Consider the following 23,346-nt stretch of genomic DNA (forward strand, 5'->3'; position numbering starts at 1 on the left):
CATTTACTGCTACTTTGAAGGGATGATATGCAGGAACTTAATAAAAACAACAACATATAGACAAATATATATATATTTCATCACTTATGACCCCCTTGAGGTCTGTATCTGTATCAGAAACCCTAGTCGCTGCCTGTATATTTTTATTTTCACATTATTTTGCTGTCAACAACTGATTGTTGAGTCCTGTTGTCAACATCATGGCGTTTTGGGTTGGTGGCGATTTATTGATTTGATATTTATGAATAAGAATATCAAAGGTTAAACTAATGTTTCTAAAAAAATGCATATACATTTGTGTGACATATTATATTATATTATATTATATTATATTATATTATATTATATTATATTATATTATATTATATTATATTATATTAGATTAGATTAGATTAGATTAGATTAGATTAGATTAGATTAGATTGACTGAATGGGCGCTGAGCTTCCTGCTGTAACGTGAAGGCGGATCCTGTAGATGGCGTCCTATCACAACGAAAGGCAGGCTCGCGCGGACTCCCTGCGGCCAATCACAGCTGCGCTTTTAGCAGCTTCATAAAGTTCGCTTAGTTCCGCCGTTTTGCCTCCGCGTTTGAGAGGAAACAGCGTCTTGTGCTCGCCGCTAAAGATGTGGGTGAACAAGCCAGCTGTGGTTATGTGCACATTTCGGCTCGAAGTGAGAGATACGAGCAAAAAGAGCTTGTAGTAAGAGAAGAAAATGTATCTATGGCGCTTCTCCATCGCCACAATCCTCGGCTTGGTGTGGTATTTTTCGGACGGCGGTCGCACAGTGACACAGTACTTTTTATGTTTCCTTTTTTGTTTTTATACGCCGCTGTTATTCGGTAACAGCGGGCGAGAGAGCAGCACTCAAACTGACGAAGAGGCGAAGGGAAATCCACTCCAGGTACCTGTTTGATACAGGTTGCGTTATTGTTGCGGGAAATAGTGGCTTTTATGCGCACGGCTGGAGTCTTGTTGCAGTCAGTTTAAATATGAAACGTGTGAGCGTGAGATGCATTTGTAGATCACCCCGGCCTCTCTGCGCTACATCTGTCTCCAAGTGAGATGATTTTTGTTAATGAAGTAGCAGTCATATCCTAAATACCATAAGTCAGTAATCAAACCTGTTGGCCAGGTTACACTGATACCTGAGCCGTGAGATTATTAAGACTAGTCAAATATTGAATATCCACTCACAGCCCGGGGGTGTTTTTGTTTTGCACTGAGGCCTGCTTTTCAGCTTTTCAGCTTTTCACTCAACACACGACTCGGAGTCAGCCAGAGTTCAGCGCTAATCGTTGTTAGAAGTTTTGTTGTTTTTGTTTGTTTATCAGCTATTTCCGCTAGTTGACTTACACTTAATGTGTTTTCCAGGAAACTGCTGAGGGCGAGTCGTTTGGTGACTTTACTGATGGAGAAAGCCGTGAGCAGGCTGAACCTCTGGACTCTCAGTATCCAAACGTGAAGAGGGCTCTACAGCAAGGTGAGCTTTGTAAACCCATTTGTCTTTGCAGGTTGGAAGTGTGTTTTGTCAGCAAGCTGACGTAAGCCCTGTTTTGACTTGAAACAGTTGAAAAGGGCAGTTTTGTGTAGACGCAGTTGGAGCTGGAGCTCATGTTACACGAAGCAAGGAGGGGCTTTCAGGAAAGAAAGATATGAAAAGCATATGAGCTCAATAGATGGGCTCTATATGGCAACACTGTGTTAACACGGGAAATAAGATATGTGGTTTCATGCCTCTATCAGTTGTGATTATTTTGTGCATCACACATTTAATTGGCTCGCAAAAACACTGATATCGCTGATCTCTGTGAGTGTTTCTCAGTTTCTTTTGAAGAAAAGGAGAAGCTGTAAACATGTATTTCATCCTGACATCTCCGCTCTGAAGTTTCTCTGTGTTTAAGTCAGACCTTAAAAGCCACAAAATATTGTGAAATTTGTTGCAGCAATTTGCAATGATTTGGCCTTTAAAAGCAGTTGATGTTTTCACTTCTAATGAATAACACTCTTATTCATATGTGTGTGTGTTTTGGGTCATTTTTGCCAAATTTCTACACATTCAGCTTTGTCTTTGTTTATCACAGCACATGAAGGGGACATTATTTAGTGTAGTGACTCTTTGTTTTAAACCAGTGATTACTTTTGTGCTGGAAAACCACAAGCAACATATCAGCAAAATGCCACTTTTCTACAGTGATGGAGTGTGACTCCTGACAGACTCTGAAATCCAGCCAACTCCGTAATGACGCTTTGGCACGTAGGATGAATGAAATGGGTGTTGATACAGAAGAGCAGCTGTGTGCCATCGTGCAGGACTTTCAATTCAGCCTTCAGCTGGACGAGACAAACATCTTGGACGACTCTGCTGATGGTCTAAATCTGCTTTAAGGCCTTGGGCACTCAGGAGATGGATGAATAATTTCTGCTTTCAAATATTTGGAAAGGCAGACATCGAGGACCGGACCTTTTGTAATGTGGCACTGTGGCTTCACCACTCTGCTGAAAGGAGCACACATATCATATCCTCACAGGCCACTGTGTGTTGCACCGCCACAAAAACTTGTGATGGATCTTCAAATCCGCCCCTCCAAGAGTCTCTTAATGTTACAGTTGAGGCAAAATGAAAGGGTCGTCCGGCTCTCTTCAGGGAGATGTGACCTGTGGGCACGTGGGACAAACATGTCCCGACTGCTTTCCCAGCAACATCTCCTGTCGAGCAGGATTAAGCCACGTCCTCCACCAGTCACTTGGATTTGGTGACCCCAGGCACTGTACAGCAGAAACTGACTTCTCTGCAACCTGCAGTGAAGAAACTGACAGCGATGTATCAGGCCCAGGGCTCACTCTAACTTTAAAAGAAATTTAGGCTTCCTTCGAAGTTAACAGAAGTAGGTCGATAGCCCACACAGCCTCCTGATTTTACTCTGGTAGCCTCAGAATTTTTCCTCGGCAGGCTGCTCTTGTTCTGTTGGAGTAATTAATAAGAATGCTTCTTGTTGGGAATATCTGATTTCCTGCTGTTTGTAATCAATAACAAGACAAATTTGCTACAGATGCAATTGTTTAACACGCACAAATATGATTTCTATTCAGATGGGTTTTTTTTGCTCTCTCTGGGAAATTAATAATAATTACATCACAACTGTCCAGTTCAATCAAAATCTGTTATTTGCGGTTGGGTGACCAGCTTTTGTTATTGATAAAACGCAGAGTAATAATTTAGCATTAAGAGCAGACAATTGGCCTGCATTGTTTTGAATCTGGTGCCAGTAAGAGCCACGCAGAACCAATAAAAATGTACAAATGTTTAGTCTTACTCAGGCAGAATATTATTATAGAACAGTGTTAGGTTGTAAAAACCCTTTACACACAGAAATGCAACAGAAAAATGAAAGACATGCATATATAATACAGTCTGTTTACATGTAAAGCGATTTTTATTCCAACTCTGTGCCCCTGTCAACTTTCAGGTTGCCTCTGCATGATGTATAAATAAAGTTGCACTGCTGTAAATAAAACATGCTCAGTGTGCGTTCGCTGATGAATAGACCCGTCTTCATCTCGCCTCCTCCTCCCCCTCACGTTCAGAGGAAAATCCTTTCACGGGTATTTGTGCTCAGTTTGGAAATGAACAATTTGGACTGAAAAAGAGAGACTGAATTTCAGCAAACAAGCTTTAAAGTCACTGCAGTCTTTGAGTTTGGTGTTCACGAGGTGAGCGTGGGAGTTTGGTGTTGATGTGAATTTCCTTTGTGACTGCTCTCCCTCAGTGTTTGAGTGCGCCTACGCCCAGCTGGTCCTGCCTTGGTACTGCGTTCCCGAGGCCCGTGAGCACCAGCCTCTGCACCAGGTGCTCAGCAGGGAGGTTGACTTCATAATCGACCAGATCATTGAGAGAGCCAAAGACTTTGATGTTTGCCAGGCGGTCGTGGGCTCCATTCGGATTTTGACCCAGCACTTGCATAATGCAAAGCAGTCTGACAGGTGAGACTTTACACCTGCTTGTTATTTAAATGACTCAGAAGTCATGCTGCTTCAGTTACTCTTTGCACTCGGTAATGTGTGCGAACTCTATAAATCCCTCCATATTTTTTTATCACCTATGAATAATTTACCTTAGTGTTACCTGCAGTGACATCCTAATGGTTGTTCTTGTGCTAAACAGTGTGTCAAGGGTAGTAAATCCCATTGGATTTAAAATTTAGATTAAGAGATTACCAGAGATATGCAGTGATAGTTATGTCTTTCTGTTTCAGAGAGCTTTTGTTCGCCTCCAGAGCAGAGGAGGTCGCAGTTCTCCGTGAGTTTTCTGATGCTCTGGTACGTAACCTTTTTCCCGAATCTCTCTGGGGCCAAGAAGTCAACCGCTGTGCCTTAAATGAGATTGTTGCCTTAAAGGGTAAGAAAGCCTTAAATTCTCTCTCTTACATAAGATGATTTTTTTTGTGTGTGTGTGAACTGTGTGTAAGCTTTTATTGGAATTGTAGAGCTTAGGACACAAATTTGGGATTACATGCCACTTCCCTTAAGATGCATGCACAGATACATAGTCAATTATTTGCATTAATTTGGAACAGATGGCAAATCATACAGGGCTTTGCTTTTACAGTAAAAAGAACACTCTGGGTTTTGCCTTATAGTGTGAATGCTCCAAATTTAAAATAACAGCTTGACATTTTGGGAAATGTGTGACTTCCTTGATTTCATGCACAGATTAAACAAACGAGATGCAACAGTTTTGGTGGTGCTTCTGCTCGGTGGATTTTGTTCCTTTTGGACAGAGAGAAGCTAGCAGTCACCTCCTGTTTCCAGTCTTAGTTCAAAGATAAGCCAACAGGTTGCTGCTAAATTGTGAGAATAAATAAAGCATATTTGCATGTTAGGGAAAATGTCAGACTTCCTTTTGAAAGCTGCCGTTGGGAGAGCTGTTACTCAGAAACCACTGGTGTTGTCAAATATGAATATTGTGTTTCCCAATTTCACTGTGCGTATGTTTTGTGACAAAGATGGTTTGTATGCTTCTGGTGTTGGCTGTTTTCCTCAGGTTTGGGCCTGCTGGTGACATGGCTGTCTGACCCCGACAACCTGAACCAGCTGGTGGTCAGCCAGCTCGACAGCGTGACCCCCAAAGGCTCTGTGGAGGAGCTGTGTGGATCGGACCTGGATCAAGTCTCTCTGGCTTCACAGGAAGGCGAGGGCAGTGAAGTGTAAGTAGACTGTCATCTTTTGCACCCGGCTGACTTGACATAGTCATAGTGAAACCAATGACTGCAAGGGCTGCCTTCTGTGCTTGAAATTGAACTGACCTGACTTGTATTTTCTAGGAACTTGGAGGGAGCAGGGATATCAACCAGCACCAGGATCAAGGCCAAAAGTAAAGGTGTGTTTAGCGATTGAATGCAAAAGGCTTTGAGCTGTAGGAGGAGCACGTGTGATTCTAACCTGTTTTTTCAGTTTCGAGTGAGAAAATGTTTCAGATGAGGACGAGAGAGACGCGATAGAGGCAGATGGAGGAGTTTGTGGGCGTTAAGAGAATAGAAGACGGTGCTTACATAACAATTTGTTCAACAGTTTGATGAATAGCAGTGTGTTATCAGCTGTGTGACATTATAATTTTTCTTTACCAGCCAGCCTTTTCAGAGCAATAATTAATCCCCTGTTTCTTTTGTTTGTTGGTCAAGCCAGCTAATTACACAAACAGCCAGCTGAATGCCAAATAATGTCCGTGCTGTCTTCAAGCAGCTTGTAGCTCTTTATATTGTGAACAATCCAACAAGATGATGACTGAGTAAGAATTGATTATAGCACAATAATGACTGCAGCGAGCCGTAGTCGCATCAGAAATTCTGAACAAAAGAACTTCAGAATTTGTCAAGGTCTGTAAGGAAGGAATTGTAGACTGTACTGCTATTCTCTATGAACAATGAAAAAAGAAAAAAAAAATGTTTGTCGTCATTTTCAGGTAACAAGTTAAAAGAAGGATGGTCAAAATTTGTGGACAAGATGAAGTCCAAGAAGGCCAAGAAGAAGAAGATGAAGAAGATGGAGCAGGATCTGATGTTGAGGATCATGGCGATTCAGGGAGACGTGTCCAACGAGGACGACGTCAGTAGCAGGGAGGGCTCCGTCCACAGTCAGCCTGACTCTGACAGGGTGCGTCTGCTGCAGATACAACTCAATATACTAACCTGAAGGGGGCAGCTTTGTGAAACATGACAGATTCATTGTCCCTTTTTTTTCTGTCCACCATCAGGAGGACAGTGATCTGGAGAACTACCTGACAAGCGTCCAAGAGGACATGATGGAATTCAAGCTGTCGTATGAGATGTGGTGTGTAGGCTGCTGGGCTGTCAGCATCCCTCGTGTGAGTTAAAAATATCAGTGACAGCTTGGAATGTCCTGCAGGCTTGTTATCTGCCTGCTGAGGCTCTGTAAAAGCTTGTCCTCGGATGGTATGTTAATGTTTGAGCGGGAGTTAACTGTGTTGTAGGCTGCCTATGAGGACGAGGAGCTGATCTTCACTGTTCACCTGGAGGAGAAGGACAGCCCTGAGAACCTACAGTGGGACATTAGGAAGACCTACATGGAAGTTATATACTTTCGCAACAGATGGCAGGTAAAAGGCATCTCAACCTTCACATATGACATAATGTCTTCTGAAAGAAGATCTTCTGGTTCTCTTAACTTTGATAAGCAGTGTGTTACTGCAGTCATGTGTAAATGCCATAAATCTTTGACCAGAAGTCAAAATCAGTGGGGTTATGTGAGGAATGTTAAGTCTCAAATCTCTTATCATAAAAGATTTCTTTGTATGCCGGTTTTGCCTTATTTCAGGAGTCAACCAGCCTACCAACAATAATGGTGCTGGAGGGGTCGGAGGTCAGCGCCGAGGTCAGAGAAGAAGCCAGAGTATCGGTGGAGCACTTCTTGCAGGTGAAAGTCAAAAGGGCAAAACATGCGTGTGTTGACAGGTAAAAACGTGAACCAACACTTTGGTATTTTCTGTTTCAGGAATTGGTTTCTGATAATCTGATCGGCCACACTCAACCGGTTTTTCAGTTCCTCTGCCCTCTCGACAAGCTGCTGAATGAGGAGGAACATTATGGAGGCGTGTGGGGCCTTCTGAGTGGTTTGGCTTACTTCCTGACTCCAGGTCAAGAGGAGGAAGAGGTAAAGATTCCTGTATCTGCTTTTCTTCACTTTGACAAGACCTGGGGCTTAGTTTTGTGCTTGTGGATATAATTCCTCTCAAACTTGTATGTAAAAGGCGAATGGTAAAAGTATTATTTAGACCTTCCAGAGGCCCGTGGTTTCAACTTTGACCTACTTACCATAGTTACATAGTTTTCCTGTGCAGTAAGAGATTGTAACAGACATCACTCACATTATTGTTTTACTTCAAGTAAAGTGGTGGAGATCATTTGTATGAACTTGTTCACGACTCATCTGGCTGTTTGGAGTAGGAGTATTATGTTCACATGCTGTATTGTACTTCTCTTAAGGAGCACACTAAACTTCATGACGAAAATCAGCGTAGTGTGCCTTTTTTAAAAAATGTCTACCTGATCCAGTGTATATTTTTAGTTGCTGGCATTTGCCAATCTGTAATACAAAGACCAGTGATTCAGGGTCAGCTGTCACAACCTGATTGTTTTGTTTGCTTTTGCAGAGCTCCAGCCCTCAGACAGAAGCTCCAAAAGAAATCTCAGGGCCATCTTTAAATCCAGAATCCACAGCTCTGCCTTCAGAAAACCCTGGTGCCTCTACTGGGAAGCGCAATGATCTTCTAGGTGCTGCAGTCCCAACTATTGTTATCTCCCAATGCGATCCTCCTCCAGAACCGCCTGAGGAAGCTGAAACCGGAAAGCAGTCGACGCCAACGTATGTAAACGAACGCTGCTTCCAGGACAAAACGGAGGATTCTGATAATCCCTTAACTTCTCACTTTAAAATGATTTTCAAAGGACTGACCCGATCCAGGTCACAGGAGTCTCTGGTCTCGGCAAAAAACGCAGGTGATGAAGAACCGCCTGATTCAGACTCCACGCTTCACTGGAGACAAAATGGAAGCTTGCAGGGGGAGAGTGCAGAAGGTCCGTCTCGGCTTAATTTCAGTGCATGGTCGAATAAAAAGGAGAAAACACCTTTCAGGCTGTCGGGTGGAGCTAACAAGGCTAAAGGGAGGGACCAGGGTACTTTGCCAAGAGGGGAGGACCCCCATTGTCAGAAGAGCCAAGTCAACTGGGAGCAGCTGGAGGCGACCAAAGCCATATTTGATCTGCTGAAGGAAATATCTGGTTTGTTCAGTGTTGAAAGTCAGAGGGGACTATCCACAACATTAAGAGCTTCAGGATCATACCAGTGCTTTTGTACGCTCTTGTCCATTCGCCGGAAATCATGCGTACTTCTCTGCCAACATTTTTAAAACATACTGCAGCTTGTTAGATTAATTAATGCATTTTTTTCCAGTCAGTTGTTTTGGTAGTACTGTAAAGAAAATCAACCTGCAGTGACTTGACACTCGCCTGACAAATGTAATTAAGGAGAAAGTGTGGGCTGAGTCTTTTTGATGGTGCGTTCATGTGTCGCTTCGCATTCACAGGCCTTGTTGTCCAGAATGAATTGTGAAGATAAGACAATGAGCGAACGTTGATGTGATGAAAAGGATTTTGTTAATTTGTTAACTCTGTGCACTGAGAGGTTTGCAGATGTCCTGTCATACACGGTTGAAGGATATCTAAAATGCTAAGGCGAAGGCGACTGGATTTGATGTTTGGTTTTCGCCACACATCAAAGAAGCTTCATCTGGAAGCACAAATACTAAAAAAAAAAATATATAAATAAGATCCCTTCGCTGTTAATTATCTACCTAACAAACTGCAGACCTGTAAAGGTTATTTTTCACTTTGTGCTGAAATAACTTAAAATCAGTGGCTCGCTGGAGTGTAGGAGTGAAGCGTCTGACAATCTAATCAGCTGGCGAGCTTTAGAAAATCATTGGCAGCCTTGTTAAACCCACATTAATCAATATTTTTAATACCGACACTGAATCAAATGACTCTGTGTGAAAAGGACCCTAATAGCGCAAAGATTATGGAGAATTAGCAAGTCAGTGTAATCTATATAGACTTTTAAAGAGCTTTGTACCCTTTTCAGCTTTAGTTTAAAGTGTGCTGATTGAAGCTCGGCTCAGATGTTCTTATTTAACCCTGCAAACTGTACAGATTAGATGGTTTCGTTTTTGACAAAGAAGCTAAAATATTCAAAAACACTGATATGGTCCAGTTTTGTTTTGATTGATTGGCTTGTTTTTTTTAGGATCCACTTGAAGATAAACCTAACGCTCAGTGTGTCTTTACAGGAAACTCCATCCTCATAAACATTTTTGATGCCATTTTGAAGCCTGTTATGCCCATCTTGAAAAAGTAAGGTTTCACTCATACGTCCAACCGTCGCAGATTTGTCTGCAGTAGTCGGGTCCTCGGAGACTGTGAATGACTTGTGCTTGTTGTTGTATTCTTCTCCAGAAAAGTGAATGCTTTCCTAAACAAAATGAACCCAACAGAGGAGCAGATGGCGTCGTACATCGACACTGTGAGGGACAAACAGTGGCCAGAGATTCAAGCAGCACCTCCTCTTCCTCGCACTGAGGAGGAGAAGAATGAAACCAGGGATCGAGCACACAACCTGATCAATGCCAGATGTAGGTGACACCTTCCTGCACCAACAGCACATGTCCAGTGATTTTTGGCAGTTTAGTGTATCTATTATGTGTATTAATTTCTCTTTGTAGATTCCAACTATCTTGTCCTGAAGAAGACGGACATGGAGACTGTTTTTAATCTTTTCCAGGACAGCGAAGAAAACAAAAACCTGGTATATGTGAGTGTTGCTTCCTGTTGTCATCCCTCGCTTTAATGTACCGTATGTGATTTTTATGGTTTGTTCAATGTAGCGCACAGATTTTTGTTCTGATTTTGTTGCTGTGTCTTGCCTAACAGATGCTTCTGTCGTTCCTGTTGAGGGAATTTTTTCCCAGTGAGCATTCCCTAAATGTGAGCGCTGCAGCCCTGCAGAAAGTGACCAACTCCACCAACTGACCCGCGAATCCTCGATTTTGTGTTTTTAATGATACTTTTTTTTTGGCGGGGTAACATTTTAGAATATGACATTATTTATTAAATATCTTAAAATGCCTTAAAATATTTGTGATCCTTTCTGTATTGATGTCAGACACTTCTTTGTGTCGTTTTTTTTTAACTCAAGCATACTGTGAACATTTTGTGAACTTCCTTTGGTTTTTATTTTGTGTCGCTGAACTTTAAATGAATTTGCGTGTGAAATTAAAAACATTCTTCACGGGAGCTGGATTTTGCGTTTTGTACTTGTAATGTTAAACTCAGAGGAGAAGGTAAACTGTATTTCATATTTCACCCTTCACATTTTTATGTAAAATAATTTAGATTTTTTAAAATATTTGGTGTCACTTTGAGCACTTGCATACGGTGAGAGTGTTTGTATACTGGTTAATTTTGCCTAAAGTTTTATAAAACAGAATATCTCATGATGACTGATCACCTAAATCTGTCATATCAATATTATTACAAATAAAATATTTTGATAAAGTTTTCTTGGTTTACATTTCTGGCTTTGTGTATTTAAGTGAGTTTAAACTGTAAAAGATATAAAGTAAAGGCAGCAGTAAACGTAAGATGCAAATTAGTTGCTGATTTTAGCATCTTATTTGCTCTGAAGCAATATTTGAGTAAAAGCTGTTTCAGGCGAGTTAAAGTTAATCCTCCAAGGGAAATCCTGTCAGTGAAATGTGAGATGCATTTTTGCATGCATTTGAGTAATTACCTAAATAAAATTATTAGATTGAAATACCATAATATGCTGGCACTTTCACATTTTTCTACTGAAATAAATTACAATCAAGTAAATTTGTTGAAGAACGCAAACGTGTCTCAGATTTAAACCGCATGCTATATCTGCATAAGCTTGAAATGCTTTGCTGATCGGCTGAAAAACAATTTTTATGTACAGTTAACAACTTTGGCCATGTTTTTATAACCTTTAATGGAAATGCTGCCTCTAATGCTCACGCTACCTCATTATGGAAGTGAAACGGAATTAATTACAGGATTATTCTGGTCCAGGTCACAGGAGGGAGATTATTTGTCAGCATAACAACATGAATTTCATTGACTGACGTTCCCTAGAGCAAGGTAACAACATCACACCGAACCAAACGCTTTAATAGAACAGAGTGAAACTTGATCCTATTACCAGCCTGGAGTGATGACTTGTTAATAACATGAATGCAAAATGACAAACGCATGATGAACATATTAATGCAAGTATTTAGTCTGTGCTTTAATGGCCTGATTCAGTCCTTTTTTTGCTCATTTTGGTTATCTAAACATTGTCCAGACCCGCTGAATCTGTGGGTCAGAGTTCATTGTTGATTGTTGTAAAGTTGAGTGAACGAGCTCGCCTATTCTGGATCTTTCTATAGCATTTCAATTCAACAATTCAAGTCCTTGGCTCTGTCGACTGATGAAGATCATGTGATGTGTTTGAAAGTCCCATAATTGCTACTAATAAAGGTTGCAGTTGAGGTTTTCACTGGAAACTATTGTAAATTGAAAACAGTATTGGGCAACAACACCAATTATAATGACTGAAAACCAAAAAAAAAAAAAAAAGATGGCATATCATGAACAAGGATTAGACCAAAGGTAAATGTAAATGTAGGCTTTTAGTATAAGACAACAAAAAAGCTGTGCTCTGTCAAATTAGACCCCGTAGGAAGTATCATCAGTGAAAAATAAATGAGTCTCATAGGGAAGTACCACAGTAGGTCAAATTAATCTAGAAAAATAAAAACACAAATGAGAGTAAAAGAGAAAATAGTAAAATACATAACAATCAGCCCAAGATGATTATGGGTTACTGTTATTAACATTTGAAAGTTGTAGGATTGGCACCACATCAGCCTCAGACAGCTAGCATAGCAGCCAACATGGTTAGCAGCAGCCCAGCCATAAAAAAAACAGGAAACAGGAAGCCTTGAGTTTACAGCCTCCCTCAGATGAAAGTATGTAATAGCGTCGTTAAAGGATGGCAATGTGAATATTTCAACTTAGTATTTACACATTCATGGAACTGAGCCACGCCAACTCACTTTCACCCCCCAGACGTTGCAACTGCTCCTCCGCACCAGCAGGTGGCAGCTCTGTGATTAACAGTAGCAAACATCCTGCTGTGTTCAGTAATCCAAGATGTCTGCGCCCTGGAGGATGGTGCTAACGGCGTGAGGATACAGGACAACTGACAGGTAGGATAATACTGCGCTGTATGTCGTTTCTGTGCAGTTAAACACGGTCCCCTCTGATCACTTTTAAAGGTTCAGAGGTTAAGATTTAAGATTTTTTTTTGTTTTTGTCGGAACACTCGGAATCTTAATCCAGGTAAAGTGCGTGTAGCTTCTTGCTGTTCAATGTGACTGTGGACAGAGTGTTTTGCTCTACGACATCCTTATTTTAAAGCAACTGTCTGTGCCTGATCCATATTTTGAAAATAAAATGATGCTGTTCACACATTGTATCAGTTTTGCAATTGATCTTCATCGCGTGGTTTGATGAATGAACGAGTGCCCAAAGGAAAGAGTCTAAAGCAAATCTTTGTCCAAACTGGAAGCAAAGTCAGAGGTCTCATTGAGGCTGCTAAGTCTGTTCACTTTGCTTGCTTGATGTGTAACCAAATGTCTGAAACGACCAAACTGGCCAAAGGCTCAGAGGTTTCCAACTTTATCCTGTTATGTAGTAAATCGTGTGTTTTTTACGGCCACAAAGAACATGATGAGCTGCGTGTTTCTGTTAAATTTGTCATATTTTTCTGCTGCTCAAGTCACTAAAAACCTATTTTTTCAATCAGCTCCTTACTCTGAGCGGAGAGATCCTGTGTGAATACTTCCTACCAAAGTTTGAACAGTTTTGGTTCAGTGAGACCTTTCTCAAGCAAGTAACATAATCATTTATGCTTTTATTGGTACTTTTTTATTGATTTGAAGTTGGTAAATCAAAATCTGAGGACAGTTTTTTTTTTCTTACATCATTCAAAGTACAATCCAAGAAGCAGATCACCCGACATTTTCAGTATCAACCTCTTAACATGACCTTCATTCGTCCTTATTTTGTCCTCAGTACTCAACACTAAAAAGAAGTACGTAGAAACCAGGATTTCTTTTTGCCTGTGAAGTGTTTCTCCACACACAATAAGGCTCTTCTGCTGTTGACAGTGAACTCGAGTCTTGTGCTCAACCATTTTACTAATGTGAACCTCTGCATCAAATTACTGTTGTTTCTTAATTGTTCCCCAAAGAATGATGTTCACATCACACAGTTTGATGTTATTTATTTCCCCTCAGTGAAACAACCAGTGACACACATTTTCTAGGAGTATAGAAAATGTGTGTCACTGGTTGACCAGATAATTTATACCATGGCTGCTGATAATTCAGTACTAATTGGCTGCATGTACTGGTTGCAGTCCCTCCTCCTGCCATAATTCTTTGTGGCACAGATTCACCAAAGTGCTGGAAACATTCCTCAGAGATTTTGGTCCATATTGACGCGACGTCATCATGCTGTTGCTTCAGATTTGTTGGCTGTACATCCATGAAGCCAAGTTCCTGTTCCACCACATCCCAGAGATGCTCCATTGGATCGACTTGTGGTGATGGTGGGGGAGTACTGTGAGAGTACTGTACTGACGTGATTTGAGTACTGTAGCAACAGTACTTCTTTAGGTTGTGGTATTTCAGTGATGCTCAGACTCTGAATGTAGCAGCGGCAAACTCATCAGTCTGGCAGTGTTTTTTCAGCCCTCTTTGGTCCGGTTTTTGTGAGTCTGCGCCAATTGTAGCCTCAGTTTCTGTTCTTAGCTGATGGCAGTAGCAGCCAGTGTGGTTTTCTGCTGCTTTTAGGTTTGACATGTTGTGGGTTCAGAGATGCTCTTCTGTAAACTAAAGTTGTATTGACTGGTTATTTGAGTTACTGTTGCTTTTCTATCAGCTCAGACCAGACTTGCCATTCTTCTCTGACCTCTGCCATCAGTGAACTGCCACTCTTATTTTCTCTTTTCTGACCATTTTCTGTAAACCCCCCAAATCCCATTAGATCAGCACTTTGTAAAATACTCAAACCAGCTTGTGTGACACAAGCAACAACCATGCAATGCTCAAAGTCACCTAAATCTCCTGTCTTCTCCATTCTCGTGTTTGGTTTGAAGAGATCATCTTGACCGCGTGTACGTGTCTGAATGCAGTTGCCACATGATTGGCTTATTTACTTTGCGTTAATGAGCAGTTGAACAGGTCGTAATAAAGTGGCTGGTGAGGTATATTAGCGGTTTCTCACCTTTTTTTTGGCTGGGGACTCCTCATTATAATGTGTTTGTGAACAGCTTTAGAGGAAGAGTGATTTTTCCCTCAGAGTGTTAGTAGTAGTACAACCAAAAGCACAGACTGGAAGGGTCACATAATCTTAAAAAGCTGAGTCATTTCCTCACTGCACATCTAGTCCTGCAAAATCAAGTGCTAACTTCAGCTTCATTCAGATTACTTGCAGCTGCAGTGATTCAAGTTTGACCCCCGTTTTATAGAAATTCTGATGTCCGTCTCCAGTGCACTAACCACACACCCACGCTGTTATGTAATAATCATACTTCCCCAGTGCTCTGAGTGTGAGGTCCAGCTGCAGCAGGAGCTGGCAGATGGCTCCAGAGTTCAGAGGGTTTACTGTCACATTCTGGCTGCGGTCACACTTGGCTTGCAGTTTCTGAGCTGAAACTGAGTTTTATAATGTCAGAGCCCTGTGTATCCACATGTCACATGGAGATGGCTGTGTGCATAATCATCAAAATCTGTGACTGCATCACTTTTCTTCCTCCTCCTCTTCCTCGCCACACGTTTCTTGTTTTAGTACTGTTGCTGAATACCACCCACAATATCAAGACGTCTGATGTTGTGAGCCTTTTATTTTCCTTTTTTCCATCCAGGCCATATAAATAATGAATCCAGACATAAAACACACATTACCATTTTTTCTTCTTACCATTCAAAAGTCTATTATGTGGAAGTTTTTTCATTACTTTTGCATTTGAAATAGGTTTGCTCCCCTAAAGAACAAATATTTAATCTTTATTTAAATGATCATTTAGTGATTGTCCCCAGAATGTTGCATGACAGACGAGAAAAATGTTGTAACCTTGTTTCGCCATATACCTGAACCATAACAATTCAACAACTGAGCTGTAAATATTTTTGGGAACCCATAGTATGTTCAAGAGATGAGCTGAACTAAGTGCTGTTTTCTCTTTTCTTACATTTCTCAAGTACCATTTCTACTGCTGATGCATTATTGTTGCTTTTGTAGATTTATTCAGAGTGCAGGCAGTTTATAACACATTCTGTCTTGCCATTCAGACATGATGGGGAGAAAGAAATGTAATTCAGGGGCACCAGTATAGAAAACGACCTCCCTGAGATTTGAATACAGGCGAGCAGGGATAATACATGCAGGTTTAGACTGAGAGCCATCGCTATTCAAGTACAAGGTTTTGGTTTGAACCCAGACTGCAGTGAAAGGCGTGTATGTGATGCTTCAGTAGTCAACTTTTCATACAACAGCTTTAAAACAGCACAGAGGGAGACTGCTGCCCTCATTAACTGTCTTATTTTTGCACAGAGACTGCTTAGCAACGGCGAGACTAGTGAACTGATGTAATACAGTGTGTGGCAAGTACATGGACATACTGAACTTTACATCCATACTGTGAACGTTGCATCCTGAAACCATGGGCAGAGCAGCATCACCGAGAGCCAGGCTTTCTTTCTTTCTTTCTTCTGTTTTTTTTATTTTCTCAGGGCTGACTGCTCGTTCTCACGCAGCCACACGCAGTTAAACTTGGAAGTTGCTATACAACCACAGTCTGATCCGCTGGCCTTGGAGAGATTGAGGGTAAAAGAGACAGTTCACCCCTGAAGTTCTTTTCTTTTCTCCATGAGTAGATGCACACTTTACTCTGTGTGGTGATACAGAAAGAAAATAATTCCCATATGAAATTGCACACATCTGGTAACACATATGTTTTCTCCTTAACTCAGCAGCTCGCATCAAAACGATCTAGATGGATAAATAGCACTAGAGGAAAAATATGTGTTTTTGGTTTGAGGGGGTGAACTGTCCCTTTAAGGGCCTATCTCAAAGAGCACCTGAAAGTGATAGTAAGGGTAGGAAAAGAGCTCCTCCATCCAAAAATGAAACAGACGGTCACAAGCCCGCTGCTCTCAGCACTGCTCCAACACGTGTGTCGAATGATGTTACGTCGTCAGATACATCAGTTTTGCCGTATTTGTCAGCGGATGAGAAACTGCAAATTCCGGTGCAGAAATTCTTAAAATATTACTTGACTTTGTTTAGGAGCTGTTTATTTTTGAACATTTAAATGCCTTGTTGAATACATATATTTAATTTATTTTTTAAAAAATGTTTAAAAACCCAACCTCAAAGATCCATTATTGCCCCAAGTAACACAGTTAAGCGTTCAGTAAGATTGAGACGAGGCACTGCATGGCGATATTTTGCTGAACTGCCTCCTGTTCAGGTGAATAATTTGGCACAAATCTTGCTGCTTACTGCTTATTTTGTGGAGAACAGCGATGAGTTGTTTTTCAGAAATGCACAGTTGAACTGGGATTGCTGAGTCCTGCAGGTTGAGACCTCGGTTAAATCAGGTCACACACATTCCCTTTTTCTGTCTTGTGGGCTCATACAGACTCTTCTTGAGTTCTTCGTTTTATTTGACTGGCCTTTAGGACTTGGCATTCAGGAATCAATAGCTCCAGGGCTGGAGTTTGATGAGATGAATACTAATGTAGTGGAACGGCATTGGCATATGACTGGCTCTGTATAACTTTATATCTGATGTTATCTTTTAATCTTATCGAGAGCATCCCGTGTGGCACACCTAACGATCACAGCCCAGTACATTTGTTCTTCTCGGTCACTGCATTAGGCTCATTGATTTCAGTTAATCTGCAGCTCCTAATTCATAACGTGGTGCCATCTAACCAAATGCTACATCCCACATTCACAGCTGCCTGTGAAGGTTCTTCCTGTGTTTTGTTTTGTTTTGGGTTTTTTTTTGTTTGTTTTGTTTTATTGTGCTGTTAACAGAGATTTGATCATCTTTTGTAATCAAGGACACCAGTCATTTAATGTGACTTTAATGGTATTCAAACGTTTCTGCAAGCATTAGCAGAATCGTGACATTGCTATTATAATTTTAATACGTCTGTGCTTTTTTTTTTGTTAGCATCCAAGGACTTCAGCTTGTCTCGGGGGTGTTTTCTTCTTCTTTATCTAAAATTTGTTTGGAGGCAGTATTGTGTAGTGGTGACCCAGGTTATCTCAGAAGTCGCACGCATGTGTCTGAAGTGTGCCGCTGTGTTGTTGTGAATTAGTGTGTCAGCTCAGTGTCTTTAAATGTTAAGGTGAATGTCACCACTAGATGGACTGCCTCACTAAGAGTTGAATGAAACCAGTTGTCAGAGCTGGTTTTAGTGTCGCTGGAAGACAAGAATGAATTTGTTCCCTTTTAATTTTTAAAGACTGCTAATCGTGGTTTCCATTTGGAAATGGGCTCTGACAGGTTTTGTCTGTTTAAGGAGATAGAAACAGAATTGGTTTTACTGTTAAGACTGAGTGCTGAGACCAGAGTGAGAATACTTATACCATATGTACTTATACAGATTATCACAAAATTAAACCCTCAGGACAAGAAACGTGTATCAGGTAATGAATCACATTTGTAACATAACCTAAGTAGAAGCTGCTTTACATAAATATATTATGTAAACTAAAATCATCTTTATTAGGGCTGGGAGTCACCTAAACTGTAAAAGTGTAAATACCATATTTGAGAGACAGTAGTATTCTGACACCACAGGACCTTAAATAACTGGTGGTATTAAACCTTGGAGAGCACAAATCAGCTTTACTGACTCCAGTCTGGCATCTACAGAGATGGATCAGGGTGGACATAGGGATTAGCTTTAGAGAAACATAAACCAACCACATAAAGCTGCTCTTGTAGAAGTTAAAACAGCCTTTACTGAAGCACAACTCCAAACTCCTTTACACCGAAATGAACCTTTGTCAGAGTTTCTTTGATGAGATCCTCTCCGTCTCCGGTTCTTGTGGAACCCCAGAGTTAGTGCGTATTAGAAATGATTTGACTTCATTTCCTTCACCCATTCTCTTCTAATGGAGCCAAGACGCGAAAATGAGAACGCAGATGAAATGTACATTGGTTACCGAGCCGGATTTGATTCTGTGTTTTCTGTGGGTACAAAGACTGATCCCACTCGGTTAGTTTTATTTCATCAGACTGCAGTAAAACGATATGAAAGATATAAAGAGGAGAAGAAGACCTGATATCCTTCACGCTGATATGTAATTATCGTTTATACTGAGTTGGAGTTTTTAAACGAAGGCTATCTTTTAGAGTCTGTTTCCTCCATTTTTTTTGTCATATGTCATTGTGTTTGAGATCCATATGCGTCACCTTGACTTGTAAATAAAGTAAAGATTTAGAGGACTCCTTGGTGGTGGCTTCTGTTTTGCTTGTCTTCTTAATGAAGACTAAAGAGAACCTAATAGCCTGAACAACAAACAGCGGTGGGCTTCAGCAGTGCAATTAAACTCACATTTTTCAAATAGCAAACTGATTAATTTCTTTAATCAAGGTCAGCTGCATCCTTCAAGTGCAGTCAACTTTAATTATCCTGAGGCACACCACAAACGCTGCCGTTACTGCTACTGCGAAAATTGTCCAAAACTTCAGACACATTATAATGACTGGAGATAAAGATGTAATGAGTTTTTTTTTTTTTAACAATGAGAGTGCAGTTTCACCTGATCTTTCCACAGCAGTTACTGCATATTTTTCTCCTGCTTTTCTCCTGTGTGCTCAGTGTTATTGACATGTTTACCCCTGTCAAAGATACACCCCATCACAAGTAGTTTCCCTGACAGCCAGCAGCAGAGCTTGAAAATACTTGAAAATTTCCTAGACAGATGGGCCAAGGAACAGTTTGGATTTGGAGGTTGCATTTTGGCGCTGACAAGCTATTTATCAACCAAAACCGCTTTAGTTGATAACCAGAGACTCGACGCCAAATTAAAGGGGAGACCAATGAGTTTGACTTGAATTGTCAGGAAATGGGAATAACATGGCTGAGTGCGACAGCAGTTTGGGGAATTCAGAGAGCAGTCCAACATTTGTGTTGTTTTGCTCTATTGTAGCTCACCTCACCTTCCTTTTATTAGATAGTAATTTGAATGCTTGCTTTGTGGCATGTCATTTATCAAGCATGTTTTAACGAAGTGCTTTTACGCCGCAACTCTACACGGCACAAACAAATTGCTCTTTCTGTGTACTCCTTGTTATCGACTTTAGCGCCGTTGCCAGTAATTGCCGGAGGAATGTAATATTCGGCCTAAAGAGCGGCTCAAAATTGTGTCTGTTCCTTTCAAATTACTGCGGCTTTGATTTGATTATTCACAGCAAAACATTAACCGAGCTCTGATTGAGGCTTATTGTGCTGCCTTAAACCGTGTTTCCTGCCGCTGCACAGTTAACGCTGCTTTACTCCTTGAATCTAATGTAAATTCAGCTGCGTGAAACGTACTGTCAGTGCAGTTTTGATGCCTTATGTAGGTCAGTTCCTTTTTCGTGTTAACTGCTTGGCCTTGTGATGAGTGATTTCATTTTGCGAGGGAACTGCTGGTTTTATTATTCATCCTCCAACAGAGACCGGGGTTGCGGCGCATTAAAGCATGACGTTGTCATTTCCCCACTCTCAGTACTGTTATTCCCTTTGCCCCAAATTGGAATTAAACCCCACATTCAGTGCTGGCCCTAATTGTTTTCCCTCTCAGAGTCACCCAATTCCAGTTAAGCCTCATCTCTCTGGACCTACGGTATGTCATTTTATTGGTTGATTTGTTTTTTTGTAGTACCCCCACCCAACTCTCCCTGCACCACCTCAAACTGCTTGTTTTCCTGCAGCTTGCCAGTTAAGGATTCATGAGTCTTTTTGTCACTGGTTGATAACAGAAGTGGGCTTTCTCACATCATATTTAATGCATACTGGTTTCTGCATTTTCTGACTGGCTTCGAAATTTGTCTGACATGCAACACGGTTTTTCTACGATCAAGTGGTTGAACACATTAGGTGGGTAGCGTGAAATTGACCTCTGAAAAGAAGCAGTGTGTGTGTGTGTGTTACGCTGTTAAGACAGCTACTGAGGGAATTTCAAACTAAATGGATTCTATTTGGGAGTTTTTCTGCAGCATGCGGATCACCTTAATGCCCTTACAAATATTGCCTCATGGTGGTTTCACTTTAACGGCTGCTAGATAATCAGCAGCCCAGCTAGAATCACAACTTTTCTTGGGAGCAGTCTCTCCCTGTTTGTTGCTCTCAAGCAGCGTGAGGTGCCATATATCTTTTTGGTACTGTCTCTTCTGTTGATCTAATTGGATACCCTCTGTTGCCTACAATGAATCATTGCTGGACTTCTTCTCTCCCCTCAAGTACTTATTTTTATTGAATACAGGGATCCCCTGAATCACAAGGCTCAACCTTAAAACTATTTGTCCCTTGGCTCCAGTCACTGATTTTTTTTTTATTTTTTTATTTTTTTACAGCTGTGTCAGTATCACTTTTATTCCAGCAGAGGATTATAGGCCTGCTTTTATGTGTTCAGCCTCCCCAGAGAAAGGCCAGGATTTCGGGCCTTTCTCCTCACTCCACTAATTGACACCTAATTTGGTAAATGCATTTTGGGGTGGAATGAAAAAGCCGACCCGTCTTTGAGTTCACGTAGGGCCACGACGCTTCCGCCCCTCCTCTGTGTATTAGTATTGTTACTTATCCCTCCCGTCCTTGACACTCGACCTGCACTGATGCTGAGGAAGGTCTGATGCGCAGGCGGTTAAGTGGGGGCACATGCGAAGCAAAGGCGAGACAATGGAGGCGTTTTGGCATTCACGCCATGATTTCTCAGAGAGAAGATAAAATCCTGCCAGCTCTCAGGATCTTCAGCGTGGCTAGCATCTCACTCGGCTGCTGATCCACACTGCAAACACCTCCAGGAAAGCGGCTCTCGCCAAGCCAATCGAAAGCAAAGATTTTTTTAATTACTCGTCGACTGCAGAATGGAAGGGCACAGGGTTTTGCCTGCGGGTTTTGGTATTGATTTGAGCGTATGATGTTTCAATGAGCCTGGCGTGTAAATGATTTGTTGCGGTTGTGTATTCTTGGAAAAACTAATTTGTTTTTCTTTCGTTTTCAGTTGGATGGATTCTCGGTTGACTTGGAGGCAGATTTAAGGATTTCTACACAGACCAGAATGTCAAAGATCTCCAAGGCAGCGAAGGCTGTGAAGAAAGTGGAAGTAAGCAATGTAATCCGGGCTATAGTGAGGTCAGGACAAGCGGCCCCTGGTCCCCCGCTAGGCCCCATCCTGGGACAGGTAAAATTACTTACGATTCCACTTCTTGTTCCATCTGTTCGCTCCGAGTGATCAGCAGTATTAACTTAATTGCAAGAGCAGAGCTTCATTTTATCAGCTGACCTTCTGCACACAGCTCTCGTTAACCCGCAAGACAACCTGATCCTTCCCTATTTTCTCTTTGCCAATCACATAGTTGCTTCTCTCTCCTCAGTCGCGCCGTCATCCATCCCCACCAACACCTCCATCTCCTCCCAAAGCCTTATTCATATTCCCATTCTTATTCTAGTCGCACAGCTCCATTGTTCAGGTGGGTGCCACAGTCTGCCTCAGTCTGCAACTATTTTCTCACAGTTTCTGGGCCAAAGACACTAAAACCTCATCCGCAGCAGCTGTCCATGTACATTAGCCTCACTCTTTACAAGCCAGTTGATGAAATGGGATTGAACCTGTGGAGGTTTTGTCTTAAATTCTTGTATACTTCTCTCTGCTTCAATTGCTCCAGAGAGACAGGTGAGGTTGTGTTGTTTTTTTTATTGCTCAGGGAATGCACCACTACAACTTTTTCACCACCGATGCCCATTACAGCTGGAAATATTTATGAATTTGCTGGTACACAACACTGAGCAATGAACAACGACAGTTTCTAGACAGGGGATAAAAATATCAGAGACTGAACTATTTGTCACTGTAAATTAAATCTTTCTTCTCTAGCTGAGAAGCCAGAAGAAAGATTTGTTGTTGATGCTCCGGTCATTAACCTTGTCTTAGTTTCTGATCGCACAGCTGTATTGTTTTAAATATTTCTTGTAAAAAAAATATATTTTATTTGATACTATAAAGATACAATCTGCTCTGCTTTAATGGCCATCCTGCCGTTTAAAGTTTGATTATTCTTCTGCAAGATTGAATGAAAGCAATTCTGTGGCTCATTCTGTACATACAAATGAGATCCAGTTAGCGTCTTTAATGGACAGTGCTCATCGGCCTTGGATGCTGTTGCACACTTGGACCCCAGATCAATTCTCACAGTTCATCCATCTCTGTGACTTAATGGCGACACTCAGAGAAGAGAATGGAAAAGTGAACGAAACTAGCAGAAAGGAGCTGCATGTGATTAATAATACAATAATACAAATGTCAGAGGAGTTAAATGATGTGAAAACATCACATTTCTCTCATCTGACAGCAGCAGTGCCATTACTTAATGGTTCTGCACAACATAAACTATAACGTAAAATGAGTTCATTACTGGAAATCTGAACTCCCTGATACGTTGGGACCTGGAGTTAGTGCTTGGATATTAGTCATTTTAAACGCATTTCTCATCGGTTTTACTTCTCTATCTTGCTCCACAGGTCCACTTGATATATTTATATTATCTAAATATTTCAATATACACAACCGCCCTGGCCATTTCAGTGTGGATTTCTGTGTTTATGAGGCACACTTAAACGCACCATGAAGTCCCCGTCGACGCCCTCGTGCTTTTGCTTTACAACAACATGATGTGGATTTCAGATTTGTTAGTGATGCCAAAACACGGCAGAGGCTTTTTTGTTACCTTTAAAACCTTTACCCGCTTGGCTGGGGTTCATTTTGGACCCTGACAGAACAGGACATTCAGCCTCTCCCATGCCACAAGTTCAGTTCCCAGCTCATGCAGACAGTTAACCAGGACCCAGCTCTGCAGCTCTCCTCAGGGCTTTGTCTTTGTCTTTAGACTCATTGTTTTGGTTTTCGCTCTCACTGCTCTCAC

At 41.3% G+C, this 23,346-nt stretch overlaps 2 protein-coding genes across 3 annotated transcripts in view; both read left to right on the forward strand.

The window, feature by feature from the left end:
* The first annotated feature begins 200 nt into the window (after positions 1 to 200).
* On the forward strand, positions 201 to 10,630 carry si:rp71-46j2.7. The gene is made up of 17 exons (XM_046407035.1): positions 201 to 212; positions 595 to 627; positions 1,375 to 1,483; positions 3,771 to 3,984; positions 4,257 to 4,399; positions 5,045 to 5,207; positions 5,325 to 5,380; positions 5,963 to 6,153; positions 6,254 to 6,364; positions 6,491 to 6,616; positions 6,835 to 6,933; positions 7,012 to 7,170; positions 7,670 to 8,297; positions 9,362 to 9,425; positions 9,528 to 9,703; positions 9,794 to 9,882; positions 10,002 to 10,630. Exons 1-17 carry the CDS (start codon positions 201 to 203, stop codon positions 10,098 to 10,100), a joined length of 2,472 nt encoding a protein of 823 aa, XP_046262991.1. The 3' UTR covers positions 10,101 to 10,630.
* A 1,560-nt stretch (positions 10,631 to 12,190) lies between these two features.
* mrpl11 (mitochondrial ribosomal protein L11) overlaps positions 12,191 to 23,346 on the forward strand; it is a 35,920-nt gene continuing 24,764 nt past the window's right edge. Inside the window, exons 1-2 of one of the 2 annotated variants that reach the window (XM_046406318.1) lie at positions 12,191 to 12,340; positions 21,429 to 21,608. In XM_046406318.1, coding sequence (XP_046262274.1) covers positions 21,486 to 21,608 — 123 coding nt within the window. In that variant the 5' untranslated portion in view covers positions 12,191 to 12,340; positions 21,429 to 21,485. The remainder of the gene's footprint in view (positions 12,341 to 21,428; positions 21,609 to 23,346) is intronic. The other variant, XM_046406317.1, reaches the window with a different exon arrangement.

The sequence above is a fragment of the Scatophagus argus genome, chromosome 12 (genome assembly GCF_020382885.2).
Source record: "Scatophagus argus isolate fScaArg1 chromosome 12, fScaArg1.pri, whole genome shotgun sequence".
NCBI lineage: Eukaryota > Metazoa > Chordata > Actinopteri > Scatophagidae > Scatophagus > Scatophagus argus.